The sequence below is a fragment of the Tachypleus tridentatus genome, chromosome 1, assembly GCF_004210375.1.
Source record: "Tachypleus tridentatus isolate NWPU-2018 chromosome 1, ASM421037v1, whole genome shotgun sequence".
In the NCBI taxonomy this organism is placed as follows: Eukaryota; Metazoa; Arthropoda; class Merostomata; order Xiphosura; family Limulidae; genus Tachypleus; species Tachypleus tridentatus.
The window spans coordinates 68,760,192-68,778,404 of record NC_134825.1 but is presented as its reverse complement, the minus strand read 5'-3'; the positions used below and the strand labels follow the sequence as shown (position 1 = coordinate 68,778,404).

General features: G+C 33.1%; 1 protein-coding gene and 1 long non-coding RNA gene across 2 annotated transcripts in view; one reads left to right on the top strand and one right to left on the bottom strand.

The window, feature by feature from the left end:
- Positions 1-515: 515 nt before the first annotated feature.
- LOC143251331 (uncharacterized) overlaps positions 516-18,213 on the bottom strand; it is a 33,170-nt gene continuing 15,472 nt past the window's right edge. The window contains exons 2-4 of the mRNA XM_076502734.1: positions 10,111-10,189; positions 4,481-4,665; positions 516-3,281 (exon numbers count right to left, since the gene is read on the bottom strand). Coding sequence (XP_076358849.1) covers positions 2,408-3,281; positions 4,481-4,665; positions 10,111-10,179 — 1,128 coding nt within the window. The 5' untranslated portion in view covers positions 10,180-10,189 and the 3' untranslated portion in view covers positions 516-2,407. The remainder of the gene's footprint in view (positions 3,282-4,480; positions 4,666-10,110; positions 10,190-18,213) is intronic.
- Positions 2,843-3,521, top strand: LOC143251414 (uncharacterized). Its single transcript, XR_013028559.1, has 2 exons — positions 2,843-2,977; positions 3,106-3,521. It is a non-coding gene; the product is annotated as an uncharacterized LOC143251414 (long non-coding RNA).

The following is an 18,213-nucleotide window of genomic DNA, read 5'->3' as shown; positions in this document are numbered from 1 at the left end:
GTTAAGTGTTCAGTTTGTTAGGTGTAATGGATGCAATGAGTGGATTTATTTGGGAACTTGGGACAGAGATATACTTTTAACCCTTAAAAAGTAGCCATCAGCAACTGATGCTACTACCTACAACATTCCTGCTGTCTGAGGGTTAAGGAAGCTAGTAATGAAGATGTGCAATTTTTATGTATAGTTCTTAGGTTGGAGGCTATCATAATTAAATTAGAGGCAAAAGATAAAGAGAAGCACAGACTGTGAGAAATGGCAGCATGATTTCAGAAGGAGCTTAAGCTTTTACATGCAAGGAATAAATCTGATAACAGTGAATTTCAGTGAATTTAGTTGTAATTAGCTTGTTAGGTTGATTTTAGCCCTTGGCTTCTGCAGATCAGGAACTGCTGGTGAGCAGGAAATAAAAGGGTCAGAGAAAGATGTGGATTTAGGTCAAATTAGTAAACGTTTTTTGTTTTGTTTTTCCAGTACAAGGATAATGTTGGCATCAAAAATAAATAGTTTCTAGCAAGATTATATAGATATAATAACAATTTCAATTTTTTGTGAAACAGTGATTTTATTTATAATCTAAAGTTTTATTTAGGTGCAATTTTAATTGTGGCAAAACATGTTATATTTTTTTCTCTTATCAGCTCTTTTAACTCTAAAACTTTGTTGGGCAAATAGTAAAAAACTTTGGTTTGACATACTTTTTTTCAATGTTGTGTTTTATAACTTAGTGTTAATACTTTATTTTTTATTGTCAATTTTAATAAAACTTTTTTTGTATTCTCAACTGACAAGAACATGCATATTAAATCCAGAATGTAATTAGAAAATGTATATATCCAAACCCTGTAACAATATTTCAAGATTTAATATATTATTGGTAATTGTTACAAAGCATAAATAACACAATAAAAACGTTTCAAAACAGTTGACAAAACTAGTATTTCTAATACCTCAACATTACTAAAGTGGATTGCAACAATAACATAAATAGGTTAAACCAGTGCTTCTCAACCAGGGTTTACAGAATGCAAGAGTTCCACATATTCTAATATGTAAATACATAGTGATCATATAATTGCAATCTAGCTACATCATATTTCTTTATTACTAGATGGTTTCATAATGACACAATGTAAATTATTACACTGTTGTAATTTAGTGAGCAAGACTAGGTAGAAACATTGCTTGAGCCATGCAGACGTTTACTGTTTGAGAGAACACTGCTTGTTATGTGTGCGTGTTTGATAATTGGCTTAAGAAATTTTTCATGCCTTGGATATCTATGTGTTGTTATGCAGCTGCCTTAAACATACATACTGTGTCATGAATTACTGATACAGTATTGCAGTTTTTTTTTGGTTTTTTTTGTAATGAATACTGTGAAGGGTTCTCTGACACAAATTTGATGCCAGAGGAGCTCCATGGATTCAAAAAGGTTGAGAACCAGTGAGTTAAACAAAACACTTCAATTATCTGAACATCATAATGTAGAAGAGCAAATAACACCTCAAAGTAATAACAAACTTAGTGACTACTTGGTGTGTGTGTTTTTGTTGGTATTTTGGCGATGTTTTATTTATTTTTTTTAACCATCAGCTTGTCATTCAGAATGTTTTTTAAAAGAAATATAAATGGATTATTTTACAATAATAACAATTATTTTGAGGGCTAAAAGATGTTATTTAGTATAGTTATATTTAAAATTATATTCAATAATACTTTTTTCATACATATTATACAGCTTATTACGTATACACGATTTTTTAAGTATTATAATATTTGTAAAAAAATCATTATTTTACCATGATAATAAGTTCGTGGGGATGTTTATTAGATGAAGTTTAAAATATGTTATGTCCACTAATATTTTTAATGCTTATACTTGTTGTTGTTATCAGATTTGTACTTACAAAGTTGCTTTGTTTTTTTTGATAATTTTGAGCTTACGAAGCTTTTTTTTAAAGTAAGTTTACGAATTTTTGCAGTTAACACTTGATATTAAGAGCTTGGAATTTTCTTCTACTTTCTGCAATGTTTCATGTAAATACTTGAGGACATAAGATGCTACGCACTTCTCGTAAGAGTCATAATGGCACTTTGATATAGTTGTAGCAGTTTCAATTCACAGTTATTATTTTTTCTCTTCTCCAATTCTTCAGCAATAAAAATACATTTGGTTCTAAAAAACAAAATTCCAGACCCGATTTTTTCCACAGTTATAGGTCTTTATAGGATATTTCTCCCACGAATGAGTCATTTGTACTTGTTTGTATTTCTGTTGGCAGCAGAATAAAACTGAGACGTAGTGGGCTTTACCGCATCCCACGTGCAAAAGGCATGAGAACTGGATTGTTGGACAGAACCATATGTGTCGATTTGTTCGTATGAGTAATAATAATAATAAATGCTTTCATCGCTTGATATCAGTATGTAGTCTTTCTAATTGTTTTTCTAACCTATTTTGGTAGTTAACTGCCCTCCAATAAGCGATTTTGAGCAACACATTAAAAACGATTCGGAAAACAGAGAAGTTTATCATAATTTGAAAGGTGGCGAACATAAGCCAATGACAAAATGACACGTAAGATGTTACTTTTTCCTTGAATGGTAAACCCAGTAATCCACACCAAAATTTCATCATAGCTGTCCAATGAAGAAACGGTACGACGATGCTCATAGCCTGGATGATGTCTTTGCTCAACTGGACAGCTTCTGGCAAAGGCGATTTAATTGTTGGTTTCCATACAACATCCATGATTTTATGAAATATTGCCTCTGTCTCCACTAGGCTTCCGTCACAAATGTTGAAGCGGTCCTCAATACCTAGTTGATAACCTACCCCTCTCCAGAAATGTACAAGACTCTCCAAGTCTTCCTGTGAGCAGTAGATCCCTAAACATCGAGAAAACAACACAATCACCCCAATAAAGGAAAACTGTGTCAGAGCCATGTCATATTGAGACATAACCACATTCTGTTGGTAAGGGCAGGTTAACTGTGTTTTCATATTCCTATATTTATTAAATTCTGTCGGCGTGTTTTTATCATTCAAGCTGTCGGCAACGTTTTTGTGCATACGCCGAGTAATTATTATTGATTTGTAAGCAGGATCTTCAGGATTCCAGATGTCGCCCTCGTACCACTTCCGAACGTGACGCATGGTGCTGACGTATCGCCGAAAAATACGCACTAAGTTCGAAGAATTACCCGTATAGTGTAAAGGGTTAAGCATGTTGGGAATATAGACCAACAAAAAAAGTCCTGACAAGTGAGCAAAGAACATGCTGTAAGAAAGAAAACATTTCATTGCACGATATCACGAAATATTATCTAAGCATACAACATACCAGATTATTAGATGCCTTGGGACAAGGCTGACAATTATGTTAAAACAACAAACTCCGTCTTTCTTTTTTATACTATAAATCCAACTGTTAAAAACGTCGATTTCATAACAAAACAAATCTTGTAATTTATTTATACTTATTGCCAAACCATGCAAATAAATATTTGTGTATCAACAACTGAATTGCAAGAATATTACTGTGCAGTTTCAGAAGGAGTTTTTTTTTTTTTTATATTTCGCGCAAAGCTACTCGAGGGCTATCTGCGCTAGCCGTCCCTAATTTAGTAGTGTAAGACTAGAGGAAGGCAGCTAGTCATCACCACCCACCGCTAACCCTTGGGCTACTCTTTTACCAACGAATAGTGGAATTGACCGTACATTTTAACGCCCCTACAGCAGAAAGGGCAAGCACGTTTGGTGCAACCGGGATTAGAACCCGCGACCCTTAGATTACGGACTCTTAAGAAGGAGAACTTGGAAGATTATAATAATCACAGATACTTCTGTGGGATGAAAAAATTACGTATTTATAGCTAATTTATGTTATGTTTTAGCGAACTGGTTTAAACAAATATCGAGAAGTAGCCGTAGTTTCTAAACTAGTTTTTAAACAAATGTTTAACGTCGTTTTTACGTACAAAAATATATAAAAATATTTCATGTTAAGCCTTCCTGTGCAGAAACGTAATAAAATGAACGAACACGAAATTATTTTTCCATGTTAATATTTTTTTTAAGTTAATAAGATGAACATCAGTTTTAGGCCCGGCATGGCCAGGTGGCTTAAAGCGTTCGACTCGTAACCCGAGGGTCGCGGGTTCGAATCCCGGTCGCATCAAACATTCTCGCCTTTTCAGCCGTGGACGCGTTATAATGTTACGATCAATCCCACTGTTCGTCGGTAAAAGAGTCGTCCAAGACTAGCTGCCTTCCCTCTAGTCTTATACTGCAAAATTAGGGACGGCTATTGCAGATAGCCCTCGTGTAGTTTTGCGCGAAATTCAGAAACAAACATCAGGTTTTGTTTTTCGAGAAAGTTTTGTTAATGAAAACCTTTTGATAAAACTGAATTGCTTCCCACTTTATTATCAATTCGAATTGTTTATCATACTAAAAACAATTTTCAACATACATTACCTGAAAAAGTTTCGTCTAAACACCTCTCTTGCTCGGTAAAACTTCTCTTTCACCAGCCAAGGTGGCGGAAGTAGTGTTGAATTTCCGCTGTCGCCGTGCCACTGAGCTCCGAGCCGAAGATCCTCTAATCGTTTCTTTACATCAGTCTGTACCTTAAAACTGTCCATTTTAGAATATTGCGAGAGCTATATAGTGAGTAAGCGAACATACTTTACAGAGCGGAAAAATATATCGGGGGGAAACAACATACATACCTGTTAAAATTAATTTTATAATTTTAATATATTTAATGAGGGTAATTTTGGATTGTGCGGTATTAAAAGCACGGAATTTGTAAGTTGGAGTGCACGTGACGTCATATTCAGTAATCGCGAGTGTCATATTTGAGGTAAAGATAAAACGTTGCTTTGACGTCTACATAGCACGTGTTCTGTTCCAGATTCTGATCACTAGCAAAGTTGACAATGCTAATAGTTTTCAACACATGGACATGGCTTCGTAAAAATGAGGTGGAGTATGTACTTGGACTGTTTGCTACAAACACTGACCTTCATGTAGTAATGTTATTGGCATTTTTTCTGTATAACTCCCCCCCCCCTCAAAAATCAACTGCCAAGGAGGAAGAAGAGGTCAGTATTTCACGTGACCCTCTCAGATCAAGATATACTTAAATCCCAATCTAGATAAATAGAATAAAAGTGATATTTGTATATCCTTGATGAAAGTAATGTAATATGTGGTATTATAGCTTATATTTTCTGTCTGTATTATATTGTAGTTTCTTTATTACTTTTTTAAAGAAGAAGAAGCCATATGATGACAACTTTTCAATGTTTATCGATAGAAAAAGATCCTGGTAGACCTAGATTTAATACAGTATTAGACGTACAGTAACAATGCTAATAGTAGGGTTCTAGGCTACTAGACAAGCCTGTACTAGTAACTATCAATATTATATTAATACTAGATATGTTATATCAACGTGAGGTGATACGTTTAGCCTCTAGCAATACGAGACTAGTTGAAACGCCAGCCATTAAATTCTGCAGCAGTTGTTTTTCTGTCTGATATACAAAGACTAATAATACGGATTTCGTAACTCTTAGTGTAACAGGTTTAGTCTAAGTAAGTACTTGCCGTGTCCAACAGAATGCTGTAAAATGTAGAGTACAATAGACTACAGTCACAGTTCGTGAGTAAGCCCAAAGGTGGTGTACATCAAGCTTATTATCAGTAAAGAGATGGCCAGGTGGGTTAAGGTGTTCGAGTCGTAATCCGAAGGTCGCAGGTTCAAATCCCCGTTACACCAAACATGTTCGCCCTTTCAGCTGTGGGGACATTATAATGTAACAGTCAATCCCGCTATTTGTAAAAGAGTAGCCCAAGAGTTGGCGGTGGGTGGTGGTGACTAGCTGCCTTCCCTCTAGTCTTACACTGCTACCAAACCAATCTCTGATTCATTCCAACATAATTTAAAATAAAAAGGTTTAAACATAAGACTGATTTTGTTGACCTGTACAAAGGAAATCATTATAAAATTTTGGATGGAATATAAAGTACATAAAAAACGAATGTTACTGGTTGAAAAAGAGTTACCACTGACTTATAGGGAGGGATGGTAAAATAAAACAAAAATGAACAGAGAATTAAATATTATTAGGCGTCAGTCAAAAGTTTCTCTGATGACAAGAGTAGACACAACAATGTTATTCCGAATTGTGCAACGATTTAAACAAGAGTGTAAATATACATGGGAAAATAAAACAGTTTTGGTATAGTACAGGAAAATCATTACTGTTTAAAGGTAAAATGTAAATGAAGTTATAAAATAAGATAGAGCTGACTTTTTTAAGAGTAAAAACAAAAATGGCGGGGATCAAGTTAGAAACAACCAAAGTGTAAAACAATTGATGAAAGGAACAATATTTATGGTTCTGTGCTGACTCAAATTGTTTCTTTAATCTTCACCAAAACTCAGTCTAATAGTCATCATACAAATTTATTGCCTGAAGCTTCACTTTTCATTGTAAGAAACTTATGCAAGCGATGGCAAAGCCAACAGAAGTTTAGATGACCATACAATTTCGGACGAGGAATGTTGACCGCCGAGGAGAAATGTCTTCGCATGTGTTCCGGATTTTAATAAGAAATACACATCCAGCCAGTTCTATTATTGGGAATAGCATCACCTTACAATGACAATAGTGGAGTCGCGTAGATTTGATCTATAGTTATTGTTTTCTTAGTGCAAAGCTACACAATGGGCTTGTCACATCTTTTTCCCCGTATGCAATTGAGCTTCGGATTTTAGTGTTGTAAATCTGCAAACTTACCGCTGGTAAGTAATTGGTAGACAGCTATGATCTTGATTAAGTCGTACAAAATTTTCCTTTTTTTTTTTTTTATAAGTGTAAAACAGATTCTCTTTTGAAGAAAAGTACAACTAGTTCTTACAAATCAAGTTTATCTGGTATTGCCACTGTATTAGCCTACACACATCGTTATAGAAAAGTAGGGTTAACTACTCTTTCATTAAAAAGAAATATTTATCAATAGTTTGTTTGAAATTCGCGCAAAGCTACACGAGGGTTATTTGCACTAGTTGTCCTTAATTTAGCAGTGTAAGACAAGAGGGAAGGCAGTTCGTCAACACCACCCACTGCCAACTCTTGGGCTACTCTCTTTCCAACTTTATAATGCTCCCACAGCTGAAAGGACGAGGATGTTTGGAGTGACAGGGATTCGAGCCTGCGAACCTCGAATTGTGAGCCGAGCGCCCAAACCATCTGGCCATGCTTGGCCGTTATCAATAGAAATACTGTTAGTGTTTCTCACAACGACTAGAAAAATATATATTATAGACTCTATCTCAAAATGGCCTTCTAGTGGCACAGCAGTATGTCTGCGGACCTACACTGTTAGAAATTCGGTTCCGATACCCTTGTGTAGCTTTGTGTTTAATAACAAACAATAAAAACCTCAAAATTGATAAAGGTGTGAGGAAATAAATAGAAGATGTTAAATATAAAGATTGGGTGATAATAGTGTGTCTTAAGTTTTATTTTCTCCATTTATGGTAGAATAGTATTTATATGCCTGAAATTGAAAAGAAATAAAACATTGATATTTATGAACATTTAATAAAACAACACTAAAAATGGTATATATTTAAAATTGCTGAAACTTAATCACAATATATATAAACACACATATACGTTAATATATACGAAAATATATTTGGTTTTGTATAGCATAAATTAGAATTTAGAAATTGCATGAGCAATCGTCTGTACTGCCAACATATGCAAAATAAAAAGAGACCTAATTTAGCATACATTGACCCTTGTCTCGTTACATGTTAATTACATTTGAAATTTAATGGTTATTTTTTACGAAACTTTATTGACCATCGGTGAACTAAACAGATGTTTATTACATTATTGCGTTCTCTGAAAGATTTAAATCTGGTGTTAAATATTATTTATTCATAACCTATTATTTCATATCAAATATATCGGAGTAAACAAACATGGGCCTTTTATATACTGGGCCTTTGGACCTGAAAAAAATGGTCCCCAATCGTACCATATACTTACTAAATTACTCCCAATACGTTAATTAGTTTTTTCATGACATATTTCCTTGGATAGGATTCGAAGCCTAAATTTATTATAAACCAGGTGAGTTTTTGACCAACCGAAGTTACTATATTTTTATTAACAATCAAACTTACAACAAAACTCTCCTGTGTGGAAATTAATACTTTAAAACGAATAAAAACAACGAAACAGAGATTATTCAGATAGAGGAAAAATACATAACATTAGATTCATGCAGTTTTCGAATAGGACATTTAATTTGATATTTCATCGAAAACTATAAAATACTTTTTTAAAATGATAAGATCATTTATATTTACTTAAACTTGTTCACAATACAAGAATGTGAACCTAGGAACATTTTTTTTTAAATCTCCAGGTATTTATCACCGCCCTGCATATTTTTTGCTGACTAACAGTTGTTTATATAAGAAAAAAGAACGCTGAACCCGAAAAATGTCTTTAGTTTTTAGTGTCAGGTCAGGTTTTCCCACAAAAGCTGGAAAACGAATTACAAATTTCATTTATTTTTTATAATTAATTATACTATATTTATACTTTCAATATATTAATTATATTTTTAATATTAATTATACTTTTAGTAATTACTAGTTTGTTTTGATTTTTTTCAGATTGAATTTTGAAATTTAACAGCAATAAGTATAGTGATATAATGGATCGTAGAAAGTGAAGGTATAGTCATATAGTATAGTATATACTGTCGATATGTTTCTTTGAACATGGTTTCATTTAGAAACATGCACCTTTATTTCTTCATCTTTTAATCATATATTCCAATACGCGATTCGCGTATTTTCTTTCTTGTCTTCTGAGATTTGTTTGTCCATCTCAACAGTTCGACAACAATGTGTGTACTTACTGTACGAGTTAAATAGGACTAGCATGTCAATAAAGTATTCTTACCTATTGAAACGCCCCGATTGGCACACCATATGTCTGTGGACTTATAACGCTAGAAACTAGGTTTCGATACTCTTGGTGGACAGAGCACAGACACTTCATCGTGTAGCTTTGTGTTTAAATAGAAACAGTCAAACAAATAAGATATATCAAATCAGCATGTTTAAGTATACAGCTTATTTTTTATTTAGTTTATAATAAACATGCTTAGGCCTATTTTTGCACTCCTATGCTTATTGACGAGGGGCCAGGCGTATTAAAACACAAACAAACAACTTTTTGTTAATGTCCACAACTATTCTTCCTTATATTTTTATACATTCACTCTTTCTTGCAGTTTTTATGTTTATGATTATTACAAAAACCGATAGCTCTTTATGTAGCTTTGTGTTTAACAACAAACAACAACAAATTCAAACTCCTACAATACTACACTCATCCCCCTGACACAAATAAGATTTCTCCGTAATCCTAAAAAAATTACTGATTTTCTTTTTATTGTTGTAATAAAATGCCTATTTTTATGACTCCAAAAGATACTATTACTGGCATCTCCAGTTCCATAAAGTGATAAGCAAACAACAACAAGTACTTTATAAACTTGGCTAAAACTCCAAATGTATATAGAGATTACTGCTTGTAAAGCTCTTTTAACTGCGAAAACTACTTGATTATTATACTGCACTCCAAAACAATATACCGATAATTATTAAAAAGTGTCAAACCAGTAGAAAGTGATTATTCGATTTATAAAATTAGTTGTCTAACACATATCTAAAAATATAACACTTTATATTTCAATAACCAGAAAAATAAAGCGTTACACAATAAAATATTTATTGTCCTTTTGAAGTTAAGCACAAAACAACATAATGAGTTGTCTGTGCTCTGCCCACCAGGGGTATCGAAACCCGGATTCTGGGGAACAAAATGTTTATTGAATAAAACCATTCTCTATTATTTGATATTCTTAAATTTTTAACCCGAGAGTTTGAAAACTTAATAACACAACAACGGTTCAAACTCTAGTCAATTAATATGCCTAATCTTTGTAATAAAAATCACATGAACTGCAGATGTCAAGCCCAAATATTGTGTTCTGATATTTACCGAAAGTCCTCTTAGGCAGCGACTTGTTGGAGACAAAGATAGATCCGAATTGTTGTTTTTCACACCCATGATTTATAATCTGAAATAGACAAATTAAAAATAACCTTGAAAAACTGTCTACATTTTGCGTCATTTTATTAGACATTATAAGCGCATTAGTTTGTAGTGCTTCGTTAGCTTTCAGTGAACTATAACTTTTCTAATCATTTAACCTTATCTATTTCAACAAATTATTATAGTACAAACGTTATAATGTATGCTGCTCTATTAAGTATAAGTTTTTGTGTTATCGTTGTTAAGCAGAAAGCTACTAAAATAATTATCTATGCTCAGATCGAAATCCATATTTTATTGTTATAAGTCTACATATTGTGGCGCCATTGGTAAGCATCATAAACTGACTTATAAATCTATATAACAATTATTTTATAAGGCACTAGTTTGCTTTGTATGATAACATTTAATCTTGATAATTTTTAATACTTTTAAAGCATAGGTTGGATTCTTTTAACTTCTCGTAAATGTTATGTACGTTTTGGTTCTGAGTGGCAAACCGAAATGTCATAACACATATGAGAAAAACAAAATCGTCAATATATCGTATAGTATCATCTTATTCCTAACCAACAAGGCAAAATAAAGTTTACTTGCTTGAATAATAAGTCTACAAAGTTGCAAGTTTCTTTCTGTAGGCCCTGCATTGTCAGGTGATTAAAGCACTCAACTCATAATGTGACGGTCGCGTTTTCGAATCCCCGTCACACCAAATATGTTCGCCTTTTCAGCCGTCGGGGCGTTATAATGTTACAACCAATTCCATTATTCATTTGTAAAAGAGTAGCCCAAAAGCTGGCGGTGGGTGGTGATGACAAGCTGCCTTCCCTCTAGTCTTACACTGCTAAAATAGGGACGGCTAGTGCGAAATTCAAAATCAACCAATCATTTATGCTTTCTAGAAAAAGGTACGTATCCAATTTTAACAAATACTGTGAAATAGTTGGACACTCTTACGTAAGCTACTTACACGTAACCATATTATTCTGTGTAAAGAGTTTTTATTCCTCACTCTCTGTGGGTCAGCGGGCTTTTAATCCTCGCGGTAGGTAGAATACTGATAACCCATTGTGTAACTTTGCGCTCAACAAACAAAACTGATAACGTGTTTTTGAGTAAATATGAACGAATGTACGAATCTTAAAATGATTTGAGTAAAAAATATATATTTGTTTGTCTGTCTTTCTGTTTATAAATGTTATTTCTCTTTGTTTCATACATTATCCTGTAACTTTCTGTTGCAAAGGCTTATGGACTACTCAGAGAAACTACACGTTTTCTCTGGTTTGTGTACTGTTCTATGGATATTAGACTACATGAGGCAGTTTCACCATACCGAGACAGGAGCCAAATGAATAATATTTGGATGAATACTTAACACCAATATATCGAAACAAACATTATATGTGTAATATTTTGATTAATACCAGTCAATAACACCATTATTTCTCGTTGGTCAACTTCAAAGTTTCCGACCAAATAGATGCTTGTGAGAAACTATCTTGTACGTCAAAAGTAAATCTCGACCCTTATAGTACGCGAGTGATAACGACATCTCAAAAGCTCCTATAGAGATGTCGATTAGAAGGCATAACAGACGCAAACATTCTATTTGCCTTAATTTTACAAAATTGTTTTATGGTGAGAGCAAGTTTTTAGGAACGCTGTTACACATGTGTATTCATTTGAACTGTTATAAAGCGCCTTACAATTATCAACTAATGGATAATTTCTTTTTGGGCCAGTTGATAGACCACTCGTCTGATTCGAAGCGGTTTCGAGTTTGATATCGTATTGAACTCAGGAAATGTAAAAAATAAATTATCACGTGAAGCGGCCCGTCATAGCCAGGTGGTTAGGGCGCTCGACTTATAATCTGAGGGCTGCGGGCATGAATCCTCGTTATACCAAAGGGGGTGTTAAAATGTTATGGTCAATCCCACTATTTGTTATTGAAAGACTAGCCCAAGTATTGATGGTGAGTAGTGATGACTACCTACCTTAATTCTAGTCTTACACTGCTAAATTAGAGACCACTAGCGTAGATAACCCTCGTGTAGCTTTGCGCGAAATTCAAAAAAGCAAACAATTAAGATGAAGCTTTACGTTTTTACGACACGGAATAGTTTCAGAGGAGCCGTGAAAACACTTAATGAGCTACCTATTTTAATATTACATTTGCTATCTATGCGTGTTTAGAAAGAGTGATGAGACGAGTAGCAGAGTTGTACAGTTGTATTCCTGAGTTTATAATTTAACTTTGCCTTTTTGTATTATTTCTTTCTTTGTCAAATAATTAACGACCCTAGCGAGGGCCACACTGAACTTTAGAACTAGGGTAAGTTCCGTAGTTTACATTTATTACTGCCAATAAAACAAAACCAAATCGCACTATGCACTTTGAGACCAAGAGTGTGTTATAGGGGTGAAGGTTAGATCTTAATATTCTATCTGACTAGAGTCGCCCAGAAGTTGGCGGTGGGCGGCATTCATAAGCCATCTTCCCTCTAGTTTCTATATTCAAAAAATTAGGAACAGTTACGTGCTGATTGTTCTCGAGTAGCTTTGTATGAAATTCAATCGAATCAACTGCCAAATGATAATATTTGAACTTCCAACAGAACTTAATCTACGTTTTTAGTACGTAGTCTCAACAAACTTCCTTTCTATTTTAAATAATGACATCAGAATTTACAACGTAACTTATTTCATCTGTAGAATGGCTTTTTTTAATTTTCGAAGAAGATTTATTTTTTGTCAAATAGCTTTAGAATTACCCAACAGAATGTGGTATAAATATAGGATGGCCTTTTGTACTGTCAATCAAATCCTATTGCCTGTCAAGTAAAAGTGTTTTTATACTTACAAAATTACTTTACACATACACACACACATATATGTATATGGGCTTATTTTTATAAATTTTTCTGGAAGCTCTTTTTACTATAATGTAGTAGTATGTGATGAAATAATATATGTGTATTTACATCTTGAACTGTTGATTGTTTACTCAGAGAGTGAGATACTTTACAGATTACATATCAGTATATAGTTATATTGTACTTGACAAGCTTCCTTTCGAAAAACGTTCGCAATCAGTATATTTATTCACTCCAAATGGAATAAACTTACAACGTTAAAATAAGAAAATAAGCCTATTTATGTTGTCTTTGGTACTGGATGCGGGCTAGCGTTATAACACGGTAAAAATAATTATTTTAGTTTTCAACGCCGTTCAATTGACTTCAAATGATATTGTAAAAACAAACCATTCTAACAGTTCTACTCACATAATTTAGAACACCATACTTTCATAAACCATTCTAACAGTTCTACTCACATAATTTAGAACACCATACTTTCATAAACCATTCTAACAGTTCTACTCACATAATTTAGAACACCATACTTTCATAAACCATTCTAACAGTCCTAGTCACATAATTTAGAACACCATACTTTCATAAACCATTCTAACAGTCCTAGTCACATAATTTAGAACACCATACTTTCATAAACCATTCTAACAGTCCTAGTCACATAATTTAGAACACCATACTTTCATAAACCATTCTAACAGTTCTACTCACATAATTTAGAACACCGTACTTTCATAAACCATTCTAACAGTTCTACTCACATAATTTAGAACACCATACTTTCATAAATCATTCTAACAGTTCTACTCACATAATTTAGAACACCATACTTTCATAAACCATTCTAACAGTCCTAGTCACATAATTTAGAACACCATACTTTCATAAACCATTCTAACAGTCCTAGTCACATAATTTAGAACACCATACTTTCATAAACCATTCTAACAGTTCTACTCACATAATTTAGAACACCATACTTTCATAAACCATTCTAACAGTTCTACTCACATAATTTAGAACACCATACTTTCATAAATCATTCTAACAGTTCTACTCACATTGCTAGAACACCGCACTTTCACAAACCATTGTAACACTTCTACTCACATAAGTAGAATACCACACTTTCACAATCCATTGTAACAGTCTTACTTACATTACTAGAACACCACACTTTCACAAACCATTGTAACAGTCTTACTTACATTACTAGAACACCACACTTTCACAAATCATTCTAACAGTTCTACTCACATTGCTAGAACACCGCACTTTCACAAACCATTGTAACACTTCTACTCACATAAGTAGAATACCACACTTTCACAATCCATTGTAACAGTCTTACTTACATTACTAGAACACCATACTCTGACAGACCATTTTAACAGTCTTACTTACATTATTAGAACACCATACTCTGACAGACCGTTGTAACAGTCTTACTTACATTATTAGAACACCATACTCTGACAGACCGTTGTAACAGTCTTACTTACATTACTAGAACACCATACTCTGACAGACCGTTGTAACTCCATTCACATTATTTCAATACCCTGTTGTAAGACCAGACCATTCTAACAACTCTATACACATTATGCTAACATCAGGTTGTAATAACAGACCATTATAACAACCGTACTCAAATTACTTAAAAACCACAGACTGTCAGAACACTGTAATAACTTCTTACACTTTACTTAAATAGGACATTGTACGAACAGAATAGTGTAACAAATCTATTCAAATTACATCAGCACTATACTGTAAAAGAAACAAAAAACAACAGAAAACATTGTAACAATCTTAGCAGATTATTTCAACAAAAGAATATATTAGAACTTTGTACTTCAACTCTATATTGTGAAATAAAACTATTTTATAATACTGTAATATCTCTGCTCATGTTACCAAAATAGACCATTGTAACAACTCTTGTAATGTTATTTCACCATCAACTCTGGCAGAACATTATAACAACATTGCTCACATTACTTTAACACCACGTTGTAATAACTCTACTAATCTCACTTCAGTAACATTTTATACATATAACATTGTAACAGACCTACTTGCAACACTTTTACTGTGATAGAACATCGTAAAAACTTTATTTGAATTACTTCAACGCTACATTGAAAAATAATTGTAACAAGTGCACTCACATGCATTCAACATCATATAAGAATAAACTATTGGATGCTGTATTTGGGTTATTTCACTACCTGTTGTATTTTATTGGGATGAATAATATCCTGTGGCATCAGTTTCTTAGGATGGTTTCTCATTCAAAAGTTTACAGTTTTTTTTCTAAGCAAAAAAATAAGTGTGATCCACCACTAGATAGCAACCGAGAAACCCAGTAATACCTTTTGTACACACCAGAGATTTAGGTGCAATTTATTAGCCATCTGAAGACAGATCTAAATTAACTGATTTGGTTTAATTGATTTTTTTTGTTTTACTTTCCAACTTGTTCTACCTCAGTAAATTAGTTTGTTTGCTTTTAATTAAAATTACCATGAGAACGCACCAATGATATGGTTTGTGAATGTGACATTTTGCAGATAGTGGATCCTAACACAGATAACGAGAACAGCTGAGTGAATATCATGAACAAACAGTCAATATTGACATTGGTAAGGAGAACATTTAAGCAAGTAGGGCAGCTTTAAATTAGGGCCCGGCATGGCCAAGTGTGTTAAGGTGTTTAACTCGTAATCCGAGGGTAGCGAATTCGAATCACGGTCGCACCAAACATGCTCGCCCTTTCAGACGTGGGGGCGTTATAATGTGTCGGTCAATCCCACTATTCGTTGGTAAAAGAGTAGCCCAAGAGTTGGCGGTGGGTGGTGATGACTAGCTGCCTTCCCTCTAATCTTACACTGCTAAATTATGGACGGCTAGCGCAGATAACTCTCGTGTAGCTTTGCGCGAAATTAAACAAAAAAACGCTATAAAGTATTTTAAGACGTAAAACTCTTATCTATGAAAATATTGTTTAGAAATATATATAAAAAACCGATGTTGAAAGACTAACAAATTGCTGGTTAACTTTATTCAATATAAGACAAACAAAAAGAGAGAGAGATACAACCTAATATTTTATTGATTATTCCAGTACTTCTATTGAACTAATCATTTTTTTTGTAATTTTGTATACCTCTCTCACAAATTGATACATGCAACCGAATCTGGGTCTAAGAATGGTACAATAAGATACGTAAGCTGAACTTCATTTCCAATTGTCACATGATTGAATCTTATGTCCCTCGGCGGGTTAACGGTAACATTAAGGATTTAATGTGCTAAAATCCGGGATTCAATTCTCTTAGGTGGAGAGAGCATAGGTAACTCATTGTGTAGCTTTGAGCTAAAACAATAACAAAAAAAATTATGTTTTTCCCGTCAGCAGCGACCTCATTAGAGGTGTGAAATTTATTATCTATATGAATAGATGATATATTTGCGATTGCGTTATATAAATTTCTTTAAAGGGCTATGAGATAGATAAACACTGTCGTTAAGCAGCTTTTACCCATGTGTATGGTGAATTTATTTTGAAAAAGCAACAGTTATAAGTAATACTGCATCTTTTAACTCTCATTCCATAATACCAGTACCGAGTTATATAATTTGTTCCTAATGATGAATCTAAAAAGAAAAAAAAGTTTAACAGTTTCATATTGTTTTTTTCTTACCATTCCCATTTTAATGACGTATTCAGGTTGTGACTCGTATCCTTTAACGTGCTTTGAACTTCCCTAAGGTGACTACTAGAACTGAAGCATAAAAACCAGAAGTGGTGTAGTTGTAATAAGAACGACCTCATGAGGTACAGTAACAAAAGAAAAGATTGGAATATTTCTTATAGTTTCTGGTAAAGATTTTTTCAAGTGAAATCGCATCCATTGCGGGTATTTTTCTCTGAAAATAATAATTGTTTTATTATTTGTAGGTTTTGCATTGCACCCCTGTAATAATGACTCTGTTATTGAATAATTACACAATAACAATAAGGCATGGCAAGTATTTAAGATAAAACCGAGAGAGCTCAAGACACTAAGCAGTCTACTTCTTCATGTAAAGTGGGATAAATATAGTAAAGAGCAATGCAGTTGCTAAACTGCCGAACTTGAAAATACTTCCTGAAAAGGACAAATGTAAAACTAAAGAAAGGATAGATTTTAGCTGAAAACAAATAGAATACAGTAAAACCTGTCTAAGGCGGAATCGCACGGAACCAAGTAAAAATTCCAGCTTAAGCAGGTTTTCCGGCTTAGACAAAGTGAACATGCATTTCATTAATTATAATTAATTTTTGATCGAAATGTTATACTTGCTTGACTCATGGGAAGTAAGTTGTTTGTAAATAAAGTTATTATACTTTTTATGCTATATTTATAAGAATAAAAACAAATATAAACATTCAATATATACATAAGTACACAAATTCTTAATCAAATTTATTTGAAGAGAGTTTCTAGTTTCAACTGTTTCGCTTTTTTGATGGGCTTTTTCAAGCGGTTAAAAGAGAACACCAATTCTACGGTGAATTTTATTTTCCCCCTTCATTTTTGCATACAATTTGATAGCATTAATATAACTTAACACTTGCGATGAAGTAGGAATTTCTATTTCCTCACTATCTTTTCCATTTTGTTTACCTTCTGAATCTCTCACATTGTGATTCTATTATATATTTTAAATCAGTTTCATCAGTTGATGTTAAAACATTCTTGACAAAGTTCACAAAATCATCTGTATCAATTTTCTCAATCAGAGTTTGGATTTTAGGTTCAGTGGAATCATTATAATAAACAACTTTTTTTTAAAAAATGAGGGTATTTAGTAGCTTTATCTAAAAATGAGGGTATTAAGTAAATTTTCCCTAAATTTTAAAATTATGGAGGATAGGAATTTATTTTTTTCTAGAGAATTATTTGAAGGGTAGAATTTTCATGTAAAAACAAATATATTTCTACAAATCATGGATCTAATTTAACTGCAAAAATAATGACGGCAGTAAAAGAACAGAATATATTTAACCAGTACTTACTGTAACAAAATGTCCGAGGATATATTAATATTTAATTATTAATTAAATAAGAAATTAATATTTAATCAAAAACATTTTTTCTGCCTTACTTAGGTTCTAATCCTA